Source organism: Perca fluviatilis, chromosome 1 (assembly GCF_010015445.1).
Source record: "Perca fluviatilis chromosome 1, GENO_Pfluv_1.0, whole genome shotgun sequence".
In the NCBI taxonomy this organism is placed as follows: Eukaryota; Metazoa; Chordata; class Actinopteri; order Perciformes; family Percidae; genus Perca; species Perca fluviatilis.
In genome coordinates, this window is record NC_053112.1 from 32,010,283 (window position 1) to 32,030,665 (window position 20,383).

At 40.1% G+C, this 20,383-nt stretch overlaps 1 protein-coding gene across 1 annotated transcript; it reads left to right on the forward strand.

Moving 5' to 3' along the window:
• The first annotated feature begins 9,881 nt into the window (after positions 1-9,881).
• lsm6 (LSM6 homolog, U6 small nuclear RNA and mRNA degradation associated) lies at positions 9,882-12,258 on the forward strand. Its single transcript, XM_039814734.1, has 4 exons — positions 9,882-10,005; positions 10,430-10,535; positions 10,643-10,756; positions 12,058-12,258. Exons 2-4 carry the CDS (start codon positions 10,442-10,444, stop codon positions 12,090-12,092), a joined length of 243 nt encoding a protein of 80 aa, XP_039670668.1. The 5' UTR covers positions 9,882-10,005; positions 10,430-10,441; the 3' UTR covers positions 12,093-12,258.
• Positions 12,259-20,383: the final 8,125 nt, after the last annotated feature.

Sequence of the window (20,383 nt, forward strand, 5' to 3'; positions counted from 1 at the left end):
ACTGTCGGACAAAAGCATAGACACATACTCACACTTTTGTCTCTGTCTGTCATGTCTTACTCTACTGCTACCACTTCCTCTCTTTGCTCTACTACTTTACTAAAGTGACAGAGGCAGGTGGCCAACTTCCTGCCCTTTGACCTTTAATAGTTTCCCTGCAGTAAGAAGAAGTGCAAACACACACACACACACACACACACACACACACACACACACACACACACACACACACACACACACACACACACACACACACACACACACACACACACACACACACACACAGAGGAGGAGGAGCCTATGTTGGCCTGGGTGAACTGGGGCAGAGGTCTTGCAAAAGGCCCTGGAGGGAAGCGAAGGTCCTTCAACTCAGGGACACGAGTTATTTTAGCAGTGCCAAACCTGACAGGCTGAATGATAATCCCTGCAGTGCTAACCCCTTAGTGAATATGCACATAAGAAAGAATGCACAGTATCAAATGCGGCCCTGTCTCAAAAACTGAAAGGAATCAGGGAGCTGATTAGTGGCACACTCCTTACTAACAATTCTGAAAACAATGTGGTCTTTTATCATTTGAAGTAGTCTGCATACTGAATTGCCAAACATTTTCACAAAAAGACACAAAGTTCTAGGACAGTAACACTGTCTGCCACCTCTCTTATTCACTTTTTTATTCCAAAGGCTCCGGTGAGCAAAACAAAAAATAATATAATAATTACAAAAATGTTATGAACAGCTATTCATATGTCCACCCTTTTGCCCTTGGCTGCTTGACTGTCTTTTTTCTTTACAATATGTCTGAATTTATCTAGCAAAAGCCAGTGATACTGTAAATTATCTATACCATTTAAAATAAAATCAAGTGAAAGAGCACTTCAACACTCAAACGTGTGTTCTTTTGAGCTGAACTTTAGGTTTGTGCACGTCTGTGTGTATGATTTGCATGTTTGTTTTATGCCTCTATGTGTGTATGTGTGTAAGAGGACCCCCGCTGATTAATGTCAATTCATATTGTAATGGAGCATGCTGAACATGTTCTGATATCTGTAATGTGTTACCAGTCTCAGCTTGATTTTATTGCCATGGTCTAATAGGATATTGCCACTATCACAATTTGGATTAACTTCCATATCACTGCTGTTAAACCGAGTGAGGTTTGGATGCATGTGCACACAAATGATAGAGAAGTGGGAATGCCTATCAGGGTGGACTGCTCTGGTTGATTAATTTCACATTCAGCACTTCCTTCATAATGTGTCTCTTCTGTTTGTCACCACAATTGTTTTCAATATGAACAGTTACAGCTGCTGTTTTTTTCCCTCATTGATGCTGCGTTGAGGGAGGAAACATGTTTGACCCTGTGTAAAATAAGGCAACGCTGTCAGAATTTGCTACGGGGGACACTTTCGTGTTTTTTCGACCAGCCTTTTATGATTAGCTTGCCTCTGATGCGCGCACACACACACACAGACACACACACACAGACACACACACACACACACACACACACACACACACACACACACACACACACACACACACACACACACACACACACACACACACACACACACACACACAGGTATAATGAACTCCGGTAAAGAGGTCTGGCACGCTTTTGTACGGACATTTTTTTGTCAGCAGGGAGCATGGAACTCTATGCAGAGGAGGCTGCCCTTGCTCTGTAGAGTCCTTTGTCTCCCTACATCCCCAAGCTCCACCTCTCTCTCAGCCAGCCCTCCAATGGCAGAGCCTTCAGGTGTTGACCTTATCGGGTGGAGGTCAAAGCCAGGTCAGGGATCTGTTGCTAGGCTACCATCAGATAAGTGGCTGGTGTAGGCAGCAGTGGGTAGCTCTGTCATCCAGGGCTTGTCATGTAATCTTGTTCATTTGCAGACAATTGTCTGGACGTCAGAAAGGCTATCTGGCCCATACTGTTGTAATGAAACACATTTAAATATTAAAACCAGCCATGCTGAGCATTGGCAGCTCCACTTGGCACATGCCTTCTTTTTTTTTTTTTACAGTCATGCCAACTGTCATGCAGTAACATGAACCCCTTAAATGCGCTTGTGTGGCTGGCTGTGTGGAAAGTGTTGTCGAGGATAGGGTGCTATTCATTTAGTTTTTTTTTATTTTGTCCTGCACCATTTGATATTTTCTAATGTTAAGCAAATGTAAATGATTACATGATTAAATTAATAAAACCTTTTAATTAACATAAATTATGTATATAATCAGTGTTTAAAAACTTGATATCTTGATTGGGAAAGAACAACTCTACACTCATATCCATCTGTGTAAATACAGTATGTATGTATTTTACTGCAACTACTGTACATAAATAAATCGATAAATTCATTAATGACTCGTAACTAATTTAGGGGGACAGGTGGGAAGGAATCTTGTTGTTTGCTAACCTACAACCTTTAAATAGAGTACAAAGAGTGCTACAGCAGTCTGTTTGAAGAGGGGGGGGGGGGATGGAGGGAGGGAGGGCATGAGAGAGAAAGAAAAAGAGAGAGATAGTTGTTGCATCTTCACACAAACATGGTCTGTTCTCCCACTCTGCCATTCCACCACCTGGACCGAGCAATGTTGGAGACTGCGCCACACTGATGAAGGACACCAAACAGGGCAATTTCTGTTCATACTGTGGGTCAAATGGAGTAAGACGATGTTGACACAGCATCTGTGTCATATCACAAGTTCCTCTTTGGTGACACCTGCATTTTGTCAACGTCACCCTCTCAGCTGTTCAGGTTAACCACCAGGTCTGGGAGGAAGTGGCCTTTGGAGGCCGTGTGAGGAGCAAGACCTGTGACAGTTAGACAAAAAGAGACCTAGATAAGGCACGTGGCAATTTATCCATGCCAGTCCTTGTACTGTAGCTCCAACATGGGATCTCGTCTGTTAGATTGGCGCATTGTGAAAAGAGGTTCTCAGTGTCTGGGCGCTTGCCAGCTGACATTCCACGGAGACAAATTGAGAGAGAGGCTCCGGCAGATTTATCGGGCCATTGGCTCGCCTCAGGAATTCTCTTGTAACATGGCACTCCTGTGAAAGGGATAAAGAAATTAGTGTAAAACAGCCCCCCACGCCCCCTCTTCCACAGCACCCGTTTAGCTATCTAATACTACTACTAACCCCTCTGCCTAACAGTCACTTCCTTTTTTATATATAAATGTGGATGAATACAAGATGGATGGGTCTGAGTTTGAGTCCTCTTATTTCTATGAATATTCAAGAGGGTGGGCAAGAGAACGTTGCTGTATTCTGGCTGTTGAGTCACAGGTCCTCAGTGGCAGGAAGCACTGCTGGTCAAATGACAGAGAGAGAGAAGGAGAGGGAGACATGGAGGATAGAGGGAGATATGCCTGTGTGTGGGATTTGAAAGGAACTGCTCCTGGCTGTCTTGGATATTTATTCCTTTCTAAAGCAATGTGGTGTTTGGAGAAAGAGGCCAGTTGTGTTCTTAATGCTACAGTGAGAACAAGGAGCATTCTTTTGCACTTGCCCTAACAGACTATGGTGTGTGAATGTGTTCTGACCTGTTGTTGATCAATAGAGAATTTTGATTGACTTGTCTGGAGAACAAGATCATGCAAATACACAATTTGACCTTCTTTTTAAATATTAATAGTTACAACCATACATTATATCCATCATGAAATAATAAGGATAAATTATTAATTACTGGCATAAGCATCCCTGTTGGAAATTCACTTCCCGGTTTTGCATACAATAGAGCCCTAATGCCATTCCCCATATCATCTGTCAGCATCTAGAGGTTATCTGCCAAGTTGATGAACAGAGAGATTGGCTATGAAACACAAGGTGTCACAGTATGGCAATATGTTATAGTATGCAGGCAGAGCTCATCAGGAAAGAGAGGACGAGCGGCTTTGTTCCAAATGTCACGATGCATATTTATGGGCGCGCTGGAGTGGCTCCTTGTATAAGCACCATTCACCATCTATCAAGCAAACCCACTACAGTGTCTCTTTGACAACTTGGTAGGATAGTGTTGTGTGACAAAGTGATCAAACTGGGAGATCTGCTCATGACTTGAGCCAAATTTTCTTGTGAAATTGACTGTCATTTAGACAGTCGAGACAATAAAGCATGCTGAGGTTAACAAAGTGTAATTATTAGTTACTGCGCACATAATTATTTTCATGACAGGATGCTTTTAGGCAAACTCATCCACACAAGCCTTGTCATGTTGTTGAAAATTGTTTATTTTAAGGATTATATAATGCTCTTTTTTATTCCCTGATGCAACAAAAAGGATGGAGCTTTAAAATGCATTGCCTTCATTGCCTCAGATTGAGATATTAAAGGGAAGTGAAATAGGATAAGGTGACATGAGAGGGTGTCAAACAAAAAGACAGACAGACAGATACAAGCAGAGCCCTCAGCATAAACTCCACTGAGCTTTCATTCCACTAAGGGGGATCTCAGGAGAGTTACGTGCTGGCTGGCTGGCTGCGCCTGGGCCATATAGCACAGGATGGGCAGTCTGACTGTCTGTCTGTTGTGCCACTCCTTGGGGAAAGAACATGGCTCCAGGGCTGTAGCTGATTTGAGATGGTCCCAGGACTAATCCCTGGGGAACACCAACCAGGCAGAATTGGTTCTCTGAACCTCTTTTTAGGCTTTTGAAAACAGTGGAGCTTGGTAGCTGTGGAGAGGCGAACAAGAGGAAAGCTTTCATTTTGACTGTGAGCAGCTCAGTGGATTTCCTCCAAATTACAGAGAGTGATTACATCCCACCTCGTCTGCCTTGCGCCACCCCCTTCTCTCAGCATGTGGCCCCCGGGCAGCCAACCACTGTCAACTGTCAGTGCTCACAGCTGAGTCATTAAGTGGAAGTTGAGCGATGTGTCATTGGCACGGAAATAATAAGGAGCAAAACCCAAAGCAAAGGGACACTCGTTGCACCCTGTGGGTAATTTACCAGTGCTTATACATTTGGATTCTTTATTGCACAGTTACAGACTATGACCAAGGGATTCAGGACTCTTATAGGGGTGGATGTGAAAGTATGACCCCCTGTTTTGCATCGTTACATGAACAGAGGGCAGGCATGGAGGGAGTCACAAGAGCTTTGAACAAGTCAGCCATTTAAAACAACCCTCGGTGCCACAGAGGCAACAGATCCAAGCATCAAGGCATGCAGCTGAGGTTTCCTGGCCCCTTTTTGATGGAAGAAAAGTTTCCCATCACTTCCAAGCTATTACCTACATACAGTTAGGGATTACATAGAAGCAAGAACAGGGACACTCTGTCTATCAATCTGTTTTTTATTTGAAAACTCCCCCAAGCTTTTCCATTATCTTCTCCATATCAAGCTTGACCTGAAGAGAAAACCTGGCTTCAGAAGGGTCAATGCAGTCTAGACTTTCTACTCATCCTGTACAGCTGACCCCCACCTCCACCTCCATCCTGCATATTGCCTTAGAGTACAAGAGGGATGTGCCCCCCTCCCCTCCTTATTCCCACTCACCTCAAGCCCCTGCCTCCTTTGGTCCAGTCCCCCATTTCCCAACTACAATAGCATCTCCCGTCACCATAATCTTTCTATTTCACTAGCCCGCCCCTTGGGCTTAAGGGTTGTGGAGATGGAGATAGGATTTGTCTTTCAATTGACAGCACTGCTGTTTTGATTTTTGGCTGTCCACTCTTATACTGGATGGTCAGAGCATTTTTTAAAGAAAAGTCATAGGTTTGTCCAGACATCGATGTGTTTCATGTTTAAGAAATTTGACCTCATAGAGCTGATGAGTAGAAGAGCAGAATGAAGAAAAGGAGTTACAAATAACTGATTGATAATGCTAATAATTATATCATTTATGAGCGATAAAGTATCGTATGTAGGACAATTACTCATTAGAATGATGCTGCCAATAAACCTAATGTTGTATGCATTACTGCTGCTGCTTATACTTCCTAAAACTACTACTACTGCTGTTAATGATATTATGTTGTTGATTATTATTGGAACCATTTAATAAGATATTAATACTGTATTTAAACATTAAAAAGTGATGTAACTCACACTTTCAACCTGCATTAATTGATTATTTTGGCCACGTGGGGGCAGCTGTAACAAGCTGTGAACACAACACTGACATATTATCTTTTACGTAACTTAATATTGTGTAACTTCTTAGCAAACAGTTGCTTTTTTACACACATGGAGCAACATTATCATTCATTTGGAGTCGTGTTTGTGGCCACCTGATGAAGTCCAATATTCTCTCTCTTTTAGCTCTGTTTTTGGTCTCTACCAACTCCTGAGGGAAATATCTGGCTCTTACGCTGCTAAATGCTCCACTATGTTCACCAGTTAGTCTCTAACTTTGTCAGTGCGCTGTTTAGTGCAGGGCAGGTAGCATACAGTGGGTTTTTAGAGCATTTCATTCTTTAAAAAAAAAACTGCATGGTGCTGCTGGAAACAATACTTACAAGAGCAGTGAGAGTAACCTAAAACAGGAAAGTGTAATAGTAGTTCTCTGTGTGTTTTTGACTACAAGCGACCTCTTTGACATTAAACATCGGAAATTTGAGCTATTGAAAAAACAAGTAAAAACTAACATGAAAATGAATTGTGTTACAACTATAATAATAATAAACTATACCTAAAGCAATTGGACACAAAACAGGAAAGTGTGATCCTTATGTAAATCTGAGTTAAACAAACATTTTAATAGTGTGGTTGTAAACTGGTCTTCAGAGGAAGTTAATTGGTATACAAGTAAGCCTGCCAAACTACCAGTGATACCTAAATTAGTCTATACAGTTCACGTTAAATAATACATTTGAAATACTGACATGACATACTGTCATCAGATGGGTCAGAGCTAGAAGCAAAACCAAAGCCTACTAATGCTCATGTATTAACTGCTATTACAGGGCATGTAAAAAAGGCCTGGCATTTTAAAGGTGTACTCCTACGCACTTCAATTCTAAATAATGTATAGGCTGCAGAATGTGTGGCCATCATTGACATGTGATCCGTAGTAAAATGGGATGTGCTGTTGACGATGCTTTTAGACCCGTGTCAGTGTTTACAATTAACCTCCATTTCAGCTGAATTATTATCTATCCTTGGTGAATTTTTTGCAGGTTACAAGCAAAACACACTTATCTCAGGGCCCCTGAATGCTGCCATTTGTCTGTGATTGCTCGTTTCATGCGTATTTTCTCATTGCCTGCCCAGATACCAAACTGCAAATTAAAACAGCTGCATCTAATGCCAGTGACGACGCAGCCTTGGTCATAAGTTTAAGTTTTATTTTTTTTTAAGTTTTTACTTTATTTTACCTGGGAAAAAAAAGATCACATTATTGGTTTTATTGTATTAAGCAATAACATGATGGGTTAGATTCGGTGCATTCAGGGACAGAGCTGCATAATGAGTGTGGAGCATTTCAAAAAGCCACTTTTTATTACAACTAAGGCCATCTATTATGATAACAAAGGACAAGTAAATGTAAGTGCACAGAGGTCATTTTTGAAGGCAACAGAGATAAACTGTTTTTTTTTTTTTCTTTCCAAAATTTTCATTCAAAGCAAGAAACAACCAAGGGAACAGGGGACAAGAGAGAAAAAAAAAACGTCATTGAATATTCATTAACCGGTGCCTAGGTGTATACATGGCTCTTAACCACTCTTGTTTATGACTTAAGGACTTGTAGTACTGACCTTAGTTTAACACAGCAGCAGATACCAAATTAACCTCTAGCCTCCACAGGGCTAGCCATGCCCTGCTAACAAGCAACCTGTCTAGACACACAAGAAGTACTTTATGATTCCACCTCTCACAATCCCCTCTCTTTTTTTTTTTTTTTTTTTTTTTTTTTTTTTTTTTTTTTTTTTTTTTTTTTTTTTTTTTTTTTTTTTTTTTTTTTTTTCTCTCTCTCTCTCTCCCGCTCTCCCTCTCTCTCTCAACCTCTCTGTCTCTGTTAACACGTACTGGCACATCCTCCCTCCCTCTATTCTCTTCTACTGTATCTTTCACCTCACCATATCATCCCTATTTCGCCCCTGCACCATTTTTCATGTACCTCCCAAGCTGTGCAGTGTTTGGGTCATGCACCCAACAGCCAAGAGTTTTATCAGATGGTAGACTTTCTCTTATCCTTCACAACACAGCCTGGCCATAGCAGAATGAAATAATAAAAGATCTAAAAACCTCTAGGATGCTTAATTTCAATTACACTCACAAAAAATGTGATAAGATATAAAGCTATAAAGCTTTTTAAATGTTATACATTTCAAAGCAGATTTCCCTTTAAGAATAATATAAGACTAGGAATAGGAATTCCATAAAAGATTTTTAAAATATAGCCTATAATCTAGATGCAATAAGGTCACTAAAGGGATCATATGCACAGTATAACTACCTATAACATTGTTACAGCACTACTATTATTTTATGTTAAAGAACAAGATTAAGCAAAAAATCCTACAAATGAAAAATAATATGCCTCTGTCAATTAAAGTTGGGGAAATTAAATTCAATGTTCTGTTTCTTGACAGGACAACTCTGTCAAAAAGACAAGCATTAATAATAGTTTTACTATTATTTATATTGATATCATCAATACCTTTCGTTCCTTTCCCTGACTAAGAAGAACAAAATACTGTAATATAGGCTCTAGTTGAGAAGCTGACTTTTGCTTAAAGTGGCAAGTATCACGTAAGCTGCCAATGTATTTTTTGTTAATAGACTAATCAGTTAATTGACTAATTGCTGCAGCGCTTCTGTACTTATAGTCTGCACTAAGACCCAGACATTGATCTCCTTTCTTGCTGGCAGATTAGACCTCCACCCAGTACTGTACATCTGGTGACCAGCTACAAGTTCACTGTCCAACAGCAGCCTAGGCTATGCTGTAAAAAAATAAACATAGTGCAGGAACACAGGAACCCATTTCTCCCTCAGATTCTGAGGCATACATGTGTCTGTGAGATTCAGTGAATTCCACAGACACTGAATGTCCATATGTCCATATTAAAGTTTTACAACAACATTTTCATATTGAGATGTTAAGGTTCATATTTCTATTTAAAAGGATGACAGTAAAAGTTGAGATTGCACATTAGTATTTTTATACGATTTTATAGGAAATAAAATGTGTTAATAGGATGAATTTTAACTTTTAGTTTTTTATTATGTCATTTTATGAAGATAATGCCATGTTAATTATCACAATAGCAATTTTGTCTTGACTATTTTTATTTTATTTTGGTTGTTGTTTCTAGCTGAAAATGCCATACTTTTTTTCAGGTAATGAATTTGTATGTTTCTAATAATGACTTTAAACAACGTGCAACTTAAAATATATCGTTGTAGGCCTACCCATAATCTCACAAGATGATTAGTTATATCTATAAAAAATAAGAAATATAAAACACAGTCACACTGCCAAATTACTACATACCAAGAGGGAAAGTCTGTTATGGTGGATTTTTACTAAAGATAGGGCCTACGTCCATTTGGAGCTGGAATTATATTGCTGTTATATGCACAACCTCAGTTGTGACTACTTATAACCTACTTATACTATTTTATAATACTTAAGAATCAACTATTCAACTTTATATGATCGAATGTACCCTCTCATATTTATTCATACGTAGGCTATCTAATTTTAGGTTGAAAAATAGGCTCCAACATTGCCGGCTGCTTGTGAAGCAACAACTGTAAAGGGTAATCTGCATTAAGTACAATGCTGCTGTGTTGCAAATTGATGTCTGCTGATTTATTGACTAAAAATGTGTCTTAAACATGGTGAAATATGTCAAACTCTCAAGCCATAGCATACTAAGTCTGTCTGTCAACGGTTCTGTCTCTAGTTTTCACCTCACATAATCTGTACCGCTGCGCTCTTTGGGTTTTTGTCCTCACTCAGTCTCCGTATAGTGCACGCCTCTGATTGGTCAATTCGCGGTCCATTGCGAAAAACAATTGTTTTCAGACGAGACGTCCATCGGTAAGTGGAATGCGACTGATAACATTTATAAAAAACAAACCGCACTATGTGCAGTCCGCTTCGATTCTAATAAACGAATGCATGTACTTACAAGGATAACTACCATCTCACACCGTTAAGTGCAAGCATATTCATTGAAGCGAGTTAGCTACACTAGTTAGCTAGCAGCTAACGCTCCTTGTCCACACAACATTAGCTAACAGTTACACTAATTGTGACTAAGCTATATGCTACTACATTACTGTTTGGTCAAATCAGATACATTACGTGCTGCTACACTCAAAACTCATCGTAGGAAAAACCCTACTGTTGGATTGAATGAATGAACGCCATCGAGCACGAGTTAGCTGACATGATGCTAACTTAGCTAGCTAAGTGAAAGAAAATGCGACCATAACCTCTACTGTTACTTCTACCTTTTCAGATCACAGCCAAGATGAGTCTGAGAAAGCAGACCCCAAGTGACTTTCTGAAGCAGATAATTGGGAGACCTGTGGTGGTCAAATTGAACTCTGGTGTCGATTACAGAGGTAATACACCTGGCATGTACAACCTATCCATTTGTTTCCATTATGTAATTTTAAAAGCCGTCAAGTTATTAATTCTCTAAATCACTGCACATGTATGACCTGTACAGGTGTCCTGGCCTGCCTGGATGGTTACATGAACATCGCCATAGAGCAGACTGAGGAGTATGTCAATGGGCAGCTCAAGAACAAGTACGGAGACGCTTTTCTAAGAGGAAACAATGGTGAGATTCTCCAATTTATAATTATATCTTCAATTTATAGACATGTTGGCACTTCAAGACTTGAGGCAGTGCATGTTTTTTGTCATCATTGCATGTGTACAATAGTCTGTCTCATACAAGCCTAGATGAGGGACTAGTGAGTAATCTGTTTGAGAAAAGTAACCCATTCTGAGGAAAGTTTGTAGACTCAGACATAGGCCATAAATATAGGCCTTTTTCCCAGCAGACATTTCGTCCTGTCCTAGTATAAAAAGCACAGGTGTTACTAATAACTCTATTCTATTCAAGTGTCCCAGTGATACATTTAAGTAATGTTTTCCATAAGAGATTTCTTCTTTTTAAATCACTTACCCCTTTTAAATATGAGTATTTTACCGGCAGTGATGCGTGTATATCAGCTCAGTCTAAGGGGGATGTGGGCAGAGATATCTCAGGAACTGTGACAGAGCTTCAAATGGTGCCTGTTAACAAAATAGTTTAAGTGACAAACACAAACGACAAGAAAAAAAAGTCCTACAACACAAAGACCTTATGGGTAAATCAACCACCAGAAAAGTACTAAAATTGTATTCTGTTTCAGTTTTAAAATGTTCCTTTAACTAGCCCCTTTCACTTATTCTAAAAAGTGTGACATGTCCTTTAAATCTACAAAACCGGCTTTGCCGTGAAATATTGATAATGTGGAAAGCTTAAAGCAATAAACATTGGAGTTCTCCTGCTTTTTCTTTCTATTTTTAAACTTTTGTCTGCTGTCAATCTTTGATGAATAAAGGATTATAGTAAGTGTGTTTCAGACTATCTGTATTCACCTTTTGCTTGAAGAATCTGTTTTTATTTATTTTTCGTTAGTCCAAATCTTCAGCCTTCGTCTAGAATTTACCTCACACCAGCCATGTACTGTATTTACTGTGTGACTCCCTCTTGAATATGAGTCATGCTGGCCAGTGAAGTTCTTAGTGTGATAAAAGGGCCAACAGATGGGGCTATTTTAGTCCAAACCGAGCAGGTCGATAAAAGCAGATTGAAGTAAAAGTAACAATTGGTTTACCTGACTGCTTTTCTGTACAGTCTGCACCCAGAATGACCAGTCCAAAACAATTCAGAATTTTTTCACACTGAGATCTGGGTGGTTGGGCCACCCAAATATTTGCCCTCGTATGTTGCATGATCACATCAAATGATCATAAAACAAGAAATGATGTCGATACATTTCAGATAGGTCTCAGAGATGTCATTGTGTTGCTCAGTAGAACTACAACCCTTAATGTTTTTTCTTCTTTTTTCTCTCTCTCTCTCCACAGTCCTTTACATCAGCACCCAGAAGAGGAAAGTGTAGTTGAGACCATTCTGTTTTTTTTTTCCCCCGTTGTTTTTTTCCAGCGTTTTCGTCAGTTTCGTCAGTGGACAACTCTCCCTGTTTTTGGTTCTGTAAAACCCAAAGTCCTGAAGAATGTTTGTTTTGTAAAAATGGAATATGTTAATAAATCCTGAGTTTTGATTCATGTCTGATTTTGTGAATATTATTTACACATTTTGGTGTTAGCATGACAAGAAAAAAACATTCTCAATTGTGGTAAAAATGTAAATGTAGGGTTTGAAGTAACAGTATCATTTTACCAGGCCTTATTTGGAAAAGATCGTCAAGTGTGGAGTTGTCGTTCATGTTGAAATATCTTTTGATTTCATTCTTGAATCTATCAGGCTTCTCCACTGCCAGTGGAATAAAGATGGGGTGTTTTTGGCTAAATCATTCAAAGTTTATCCCTGCAGCAAGCAAATAGCAAGCAAATGTACCACTGTTTTACCACAAGGCTTCTAAAGGATTAGAACATAATTTTGTAATTTGTCAGTATTAATGTACTAATGTAATTGATCTTGATACGACTTGCCTGCAGAAACCCATTACTGAATGGCCTGTGTACAAATGTACCCATCATCCTGCATTAACTTTATATTACAAGTAATTGGATAAATAGCTGTTTGTATAGCTAAAAAAAACAAGTTTATTTTTTTTAAAGTTTTCAATCTTGAGCTTGCTGGTTTTCAAATTGAGCATGAGTAATGAAAGTATTCCTGCAGCTGTATATGATGACTCAACCCAGTAATGTACCTGCGTCTGAACTTTACCGTTATCCTGGAAGGTAATTTATAGAGCATATGACGGCACAATTCAATATGTACACATGAAAGAAAATTCTTCACTCACATACATTTAAATATCCATGACAGAATAACAAAAAAAGTGTGACTGCAGGACTAATTCATAAATAGTGCCACCTGCAGGCTATGCCAGGCTGCGTTAACATGTAAACAGTTCTGTCAGATCAACTCCCCTTGCCCTCTGCAGCAGACCTCCATGTTTTAGTGCTTTCAAATGTCTCGGAACACAGCTTACCTTTTGTCATCTGTGACTGCACGTCGATGCTCGCTGTTCATGAGGTTTGGAGTAACTCTGCCCTCTCTGTTGCCCTGTGAAAATGAATGCAGCAGCATATGCAAGGAATTGTAAGTTTATTTCATTTCAGTGTGGCCTGTGGTAATTTAGCAAATGAGTTCAAAAGTGGCATCACCTCATTACGCTAAGATAAGAACGCTATAAATATATGATTCATTAGGCTCTTAATGAGAATGCTGTAGTGAGGAGGCAGTGAGGGGAATTATTTTCCTTCCAAGGGTGGATTTTTGAGAGCCTTGTTTTCCAACCTGTACATGCGCACTCTGGCCCCTGGAAGGAGACAAAAGGCTGCCAAGGTCAGGCCCGACTTGAGAATGAAGGACGCCTTATTGATCAAACTCTGCCGAGCTGCAGCTGAAGAGAGGGAATGTTGGGAGGATAGGGGATTGAGCTGCAACACACACACACACACACACACACACACACACACACACACACACACACACACACACACACACACACACACACACACACACACACAGGCAGACATAGGCACTGAGTGATGTGTACACAGAAACACATTGTACACAGTGCAACACACAAAGAATCATTATGGCACCTAGTGAGGGTTAGTACAGGCAAATATTTACCCACTGGAATCATAACTGAGCCGCTGGCTGTGTGGCCTCACAGGGAACCCAATTAATACCGTTCACGCAAATGACCTAGTGGCAGACATCATGCTATTGAACCATGCGCTTTAAAAAACTGAAAAAACAAAAACAAAACAGAACTCATGCATTCACTTTGTCATTTTGCATGTCTTATTGATTTTAGCCTTACAACCCCTTTTCAAACCGACATTTATTTCTTTTGGATCGTTGACATAACATGCACGATGAGAAATAACCCTTTTTTATTATTATTTAGTTTGTTTCAAGATGCCTTTGCCCCTTGTCTGGCGTAGTATGTTTTGGGCACTGGTACGTCCCCACTCAGCCCATAAAAGCAGAGTGGCTCAGGCGCTGGCGGAGGATGCTGCAGTGGCTCAGCGTTGACGTATGGAGGTGAGTGATGGAGGGGAGAGGACAAAGGAGGATAGAATAGGTGACAGCCTTGTTATGTCGGAGAAAAAGCAAGGGGGAGACTCAAGTCTTACAGCACCACCAGCTGCCAGAGCTACAAAACTACAGTAGAGTCACAGGAGGGAGGAAGAATGGAGGAGGGAGGGAAAGTGGAGTGTGACTTTGACCCTGACTGATCACTGCAGCATGGCTGTCTAGCCTTTTCACAAGGGATCAAAGGATGACAAGGACAACCTGAAAATCAGTGATTCCCCCCCCCCCCATGTTTGGCTGTACCATGTTCTCATTTGGGCAAGGACACATTTCTATCTTCTTCTATGCAAATCTATTCAGAGGGGATCTTTTCATATGAATGGTTTTGCCAGGGTTGAGAGTTTGTTACACATCGGGAACATTCAAATCATGTTTCTCTCCCTACCTTTTATCTTCTTGTTGCACATATTAAGCAGTATCAAGGTGAATCACCACACAGTAAATAAATGCATCATGTGTCAGCATAGCCCAAATAATGTGGTGAATGTACGGAGGTAGACAAAATATCAGAAACACCTTAAATGCAACAAAAACACCACAAATTACAGCCTCAAAACATACCATTAGGCTCAATCAACACCTCTCTGACTTGAAAAAACAACAACAATAAGTTAAACAAAAATCATCAATCATGCTTCCTGCATTACATTATACTTCCACCCACTCACTGTATGTATAGATGTAAGTGACAATCTGTTTTCGCATGTGTACAGAGACCTCCCTCCCCACAGTGTATTGGGATCTGTACTGTCCTGTGTGAACTTGACCAGCTTTAACCTCTGCCTGACAGCCTGTCTTGTGTTTAGGATGTAAATGATGGCGGTGACCTCCCACACTGTGTCTCTGCTCTCACATTCCACTGGCTGGGTCACAGGTCTTGTTAGGTTAGCACAGAATAAACAAACACCTTAGAAACAGCGTAACAATGGCTGAGTAATGTTGAAAACAGCTGCTACTGATTAAACTGAACGCTCCGTGTTTGTCTATTATTCCATTAATCAGGTGTGGCTATTCCCCTCAAAATATATCAGGATGAAGTGTGTGTTACTGTGCATCACTGGTGTTTTGATCCAGAAGGTTTCCTGCTTCACTTCCTTGTCTTTCAGTAACCTAAATCCAAGTTCAAGTTTGACGGTTGCTTTGATCCTAATTGAGTGCGAGGGCCTGTGCTAGCCTCTGGCGCTCTGCAACCCCTAGGCTCTTTATTTAGCCCTGAGGATAGTCAACCTTGGCCAGAAATGTAACCCATGACCTTCTTATCTGGAAGAAGCTATTCCCAGCATGGACAGGGGCTTCCGTGATTTATCTTGGCTCCAAATGGCAGCGTGATGCAGATGGTGAGGTTAGGGGAGTGTACCTACTAGATACCCTTCAGGAGGCCAGAGAGCAGTATTGTTGCACTCACAGAGCATTTTATGCTGCACGGGCTCTAACGCTATGAACAGCAACAGACTTTTACAGGCAGGAAAAAGTCTTGCATGGTACAGTAACGTGGTCCACGTGAGTTCTTGAACCTTGACCCCCAAAAGGCTCTCCAGCTGTCCCTTACAACAGAAGGGTCTATTTTGGAAATACACTTGCTTGAAATCTCTTACTAAATTATGACCATATTGTGTTATTGACCATGACCTGACCCACTTACACCACAATAAGCTGGGTTGATGTGAATACAAAGCACGTTGTCACTATTCTTCTCAACAGGCTAAACGTTGTTTAGATGACTGTTCTATGTTACTGGTGTGTCTTAATGAACCTTTTCATACCTGTAACAACATAAAGAGGTAAGGCTTCAAGGTTGAGTCGATCCATTTCTGTATCCCAAATTATATGAACAAATAAAGATTATTTCCTATATATATTGCTTTTATTAAAGAGGCCATCTTACAGACTAGACTTGATACTTGGCCTAAAGTCTGACTTTAGTCACAAAAATATGGACTTGAGACTTGACTTGGACTGCTCTGGTATTTGACTTACTTAATATTTGAATGGCAAAACATTTAAGTCTCCAATGGCTGATGAAGATCGTGCAATATGAAAAACTCCATAGCAGCAACTACATGGACCTTGGTGAGATTGTTTAGTCAACTGCTGCTTCCAATTTAATCTTTGAAACTAAAACAATTTGTGAACATGGACGAGATGTCCCCACAGTGCTAAGAAAAAAAAGGGAATTTAAACATCAACTGTACATTGTAAATGTATGACATGACAACTGAGCAAACTCCTGATGGAGAGTATGTGAAAAGCACCTGAAGAACTACTAAATTGACCATGAGGTGAGATAAGTTTGTTGAATTCAAGCTTTGGGTTTTGACCTGGTAAAATCTCTGAGAAATAACATTGAAACAGCAATGCCACACAGCTTGAATATTTAATTAATTGGCCTATTCATTGAGAGGACAACTTTGTAAAAAACACACTTAACACAGGTTCGAAAGCAAAATGCTCAAATTCCAGGTGATTTGAACAGCCAGTATTTAGACATCTGAAAGATTTAAAACTTGACTTGGACTTTTCGCCAAAACAGTACAAACAGATCTTCTATCTTATCACTATTAGCATGCCACTTGTTTGGGGAATATTTAATGTCCTAAACTTTCTTAATCTGAAAGACAAATCTACATACAAAATAATCATATTATTATAAAAGCATCTGTTAAAGCTGCAATGGATAGAATGCAAAAAAACGGCAACATTTGAAGTAGAGTGAGACCTGTTCCTGCAGCTCTTAGTAGCACGTGCAGAACAGCCAATAGAAACACTCTATTTGAAATGAACAGTGATTGGTCAATGTCTCCTTTGGCGGCTAGATTTTTGAAAGCCTGAATACAGAGCCAAGAGGAGGTGCAGAAGTCTATTTTTTCTTAGACCACTTGAATTATGCTGAAAGATTAGCATAACAATTTTGCCCAATAACACCAAAAACAAATTGCCTACCACAGCTTTAATAATGCTGCTTTCATTTTCTTCTTTGATACATAGATTTATTTCTGGTTTTATTCCAGGTTATTCCCAAACAAATCATCTACCATTTGCGCGAAACAAATCTACAGTTACTTGGTTGCATAAAATACTGTATAAGATTGTGGAAGCTTATTGAATGGCCATCTTGGGACCTTATCTCACAAAAGAGTATATTTAAGAATGAGGTTCATTAGGGCTTGTGAGCAATAATTAGTGAATATGAAGTAAACAGCCCGTGTCAAAGAGCCATTTTGAATCGCCCTTTTGCTTCTGAAAGGCGATTGCTTGTTCTGTTTGTCAGCCAAGTCTCACTACTATGCACATGAGATTTGCATGAAATACAAACTAACCCTGCACTCAGGCAATTAGCCTCCATTACGCTGGCGTTCCAATTGCCAATTTGTCTGCCATGCAAGGTAATCCGGAGTGTTGCTGGCAATCACCCAAAATGGCAATAATGGTATTGCAAGAGTCTTTTGTTGTTGTTTCCTCTGAGACTAACGGCCATAGACGGCTGGTGTGTCACTGGATGAAATGTTGAGGAAGTGGAAATGTTTGCACGGCAGTCAGGAGTCAAGACATAACCCTTTGCCCTCAAATGCGTCAGTCCAAAAGGCTTTTGGGCTGCAGTTGTTTAGAATTTGGGTTTTCTTAGTATTCCTGCGTTATTGAGGGTTGGGCTTATGTCTTGTTCTGTTATTGGTCTTGTTCTGACTCTGTTTTAATGAAAACCAAACATAAAATATGCTATAAGTAATGTTCTTATATTAACAATGGATCAAATAACTATGTGGGTGTGAAACTTAACGCTCATAGTGACAAACCCACAGATCATTTCCACGCAATGGTGCAGTTCCCCTTAGCTCGGAGAGTTTCAGCATCTTTCAGCTCATTGTTTTGATTTTAAGATCTGCAACTTTACTGTTTTAAGTTCACTCTTGCCACTCTCAGCCACAGCAGGCAGCTGTTTTTCAGCGAAATATCTCTAAAAACCCACCGTGTGCTACCGGCCCAGCACCAAACAGCAGACTGAATAAGTTAGCGACTAGCTGGTGAACATAGTGGAGGATTTAACAGCTAATAAGGCAGATATCAGAAGTTGTTTAAGAGCAAAACATAACTAGAGGAGAGTAAATATTGAACTTATAAATCAGGTGGCCAGAAAAATGACAATTGTACTGTAAGTTGTGCTCAGTTTTCATGTGCAATGAGGAATTATTAACAACATTTTGGGTGTGCTTAATGTCGGGTTAAAGTGGTTAAAATCAGCTTTTTTTTTTACAACCTATCTGACCTTACAACCTTTCTTTCCCTGTCAGTTTTTGTGGTAGCTAGCGATATCACAGTGTACCCTGATGTTATTATAACTGATGATGAATGGTCAAAACAAAAAATAAATAAGACAAATTGTTATTAACTGGAATTAGCCTTTAATGGTGCTTCTCTCACAGCTTATAATGTAAGCCTATTGATGGTTGACTGAATGTGTGCGCCTTTGTATGTGTGTTTGTTTCACTTTATATGTGTCCACAGTTATGGAGAGAAGCTCAGTGGTTTGACTCACTGCACTCAGAGTGCCTGTGATATTGCTCAAGGGTAAAGCCAGACAGAAGAGTTATGACTTCAACTCATCTATGGCCATCAGGGAGGTCATAAGAAGGCTACAGTCACACATACACATTTACCTAACACTCGGAACACACACTAAGCAAGCTAATCTATCATAAACGCACACATGCACGAACGCACACACTTGGACACTGGACTAGTGCCAGTATTGCAGTCAGGACACTGTCATAAACACAATTACAGCCTTTTAGTCTTGGATCTGCATGGGCTAGGTCTCTCTCCGCACTCTGTGTGTGAGAGAGAGAGAGAGACACACAGAGAGACAAAGACTGAGAGAGACTGTATGTGAACATTTGCGTCACAACATGTTATGAGGCAGATGAGGGAGAGCACCTTTCACATTAAGATATGATTTCCTGTACAGTGCGGCGCAGGAACAAGAGGCCATTAAATTCAATGTGACACTCCCCAGGTTAGCCACTGATGCTTTTTACGTGGGCGTGTCACTTGGAGAGTTTTTAAAGACCATCATGGAAAGGGGAGAGCTCTCTCTCTCTCTCTCTCTCACACACACACACACACACACACACACACACACACACACACACACACACACACACACACACACACACACACACAGGTGCCGGTAGGATTGGAGGAGCAGCTTTTATAGGGAAGAGACATATAAAGGTAAAACCTGGGAGAGACTTTTATGAAGCGCCAAAAGTGAAGGCTTTTAACGGTGCATACAAATTGCATATTTGTTTGTTTATTGTGACCATTGATGTAATGTGCTCCTTACGAAAAGCTTCTATAACCTTCAGTTAAATGTGTAAGGTGATGTTTCGGGTATTTGCATGTTATTGTTATATGTTATCTGGGCCGTCACCAGTCCCTTGGCTGCTGTACTGTTTTGCTCCAAGATGTGTTTTCTACATTTTGGAGACATATCTAAGCCCCTTGTGCCCTCTTGTGGCAGATCTTGGTGGTGATCTTTCTCGCAGCCAGACACTCAGCCCTCTTGTTCCTTATTTTAATTGACCTGGATTTGTTCCTTTGCTTTGCTGTAATGAAAAAGCTAGAGGTGCCTCGAGACTGAAAATCCTGTCAGCTTCGCCCTGCAGCAATTCCCACACCCCAAAACTGGGTCCCCTTTACAAGATCTACTGTTTGAAGCTGAGCAGAAATAAAAAATTTAAAAGACCTGGGTGCTTCAATGACTTGCGATGAATAATTAAGAAATATGCATTTCCAGATAATGGAGAAGGGACTTTTTATTACAATTGGATGTAAATTCATTGAAGAAACACTTTGGCATATATTTGTGTGGGACTTGTACATGACTTTGTCTTGTATCCTTATTTCTCTGTGTAAAGAGATGGTAAAATATTCATCCGGCGTTTCACACTGAGTTTCCCTTTATGTTAAACATAGAGAATGAGCAGGATCACTTTAAAAAAAAAAACAGAAACCTGTACAAATGGGACATGTGCTCATTCGGGTCCTGCACTAAGAGAATATGAACAGTGATTCTATCGCCCGTCTGATAAATACTAAGGCTGTCTGTGTTGACTTCTC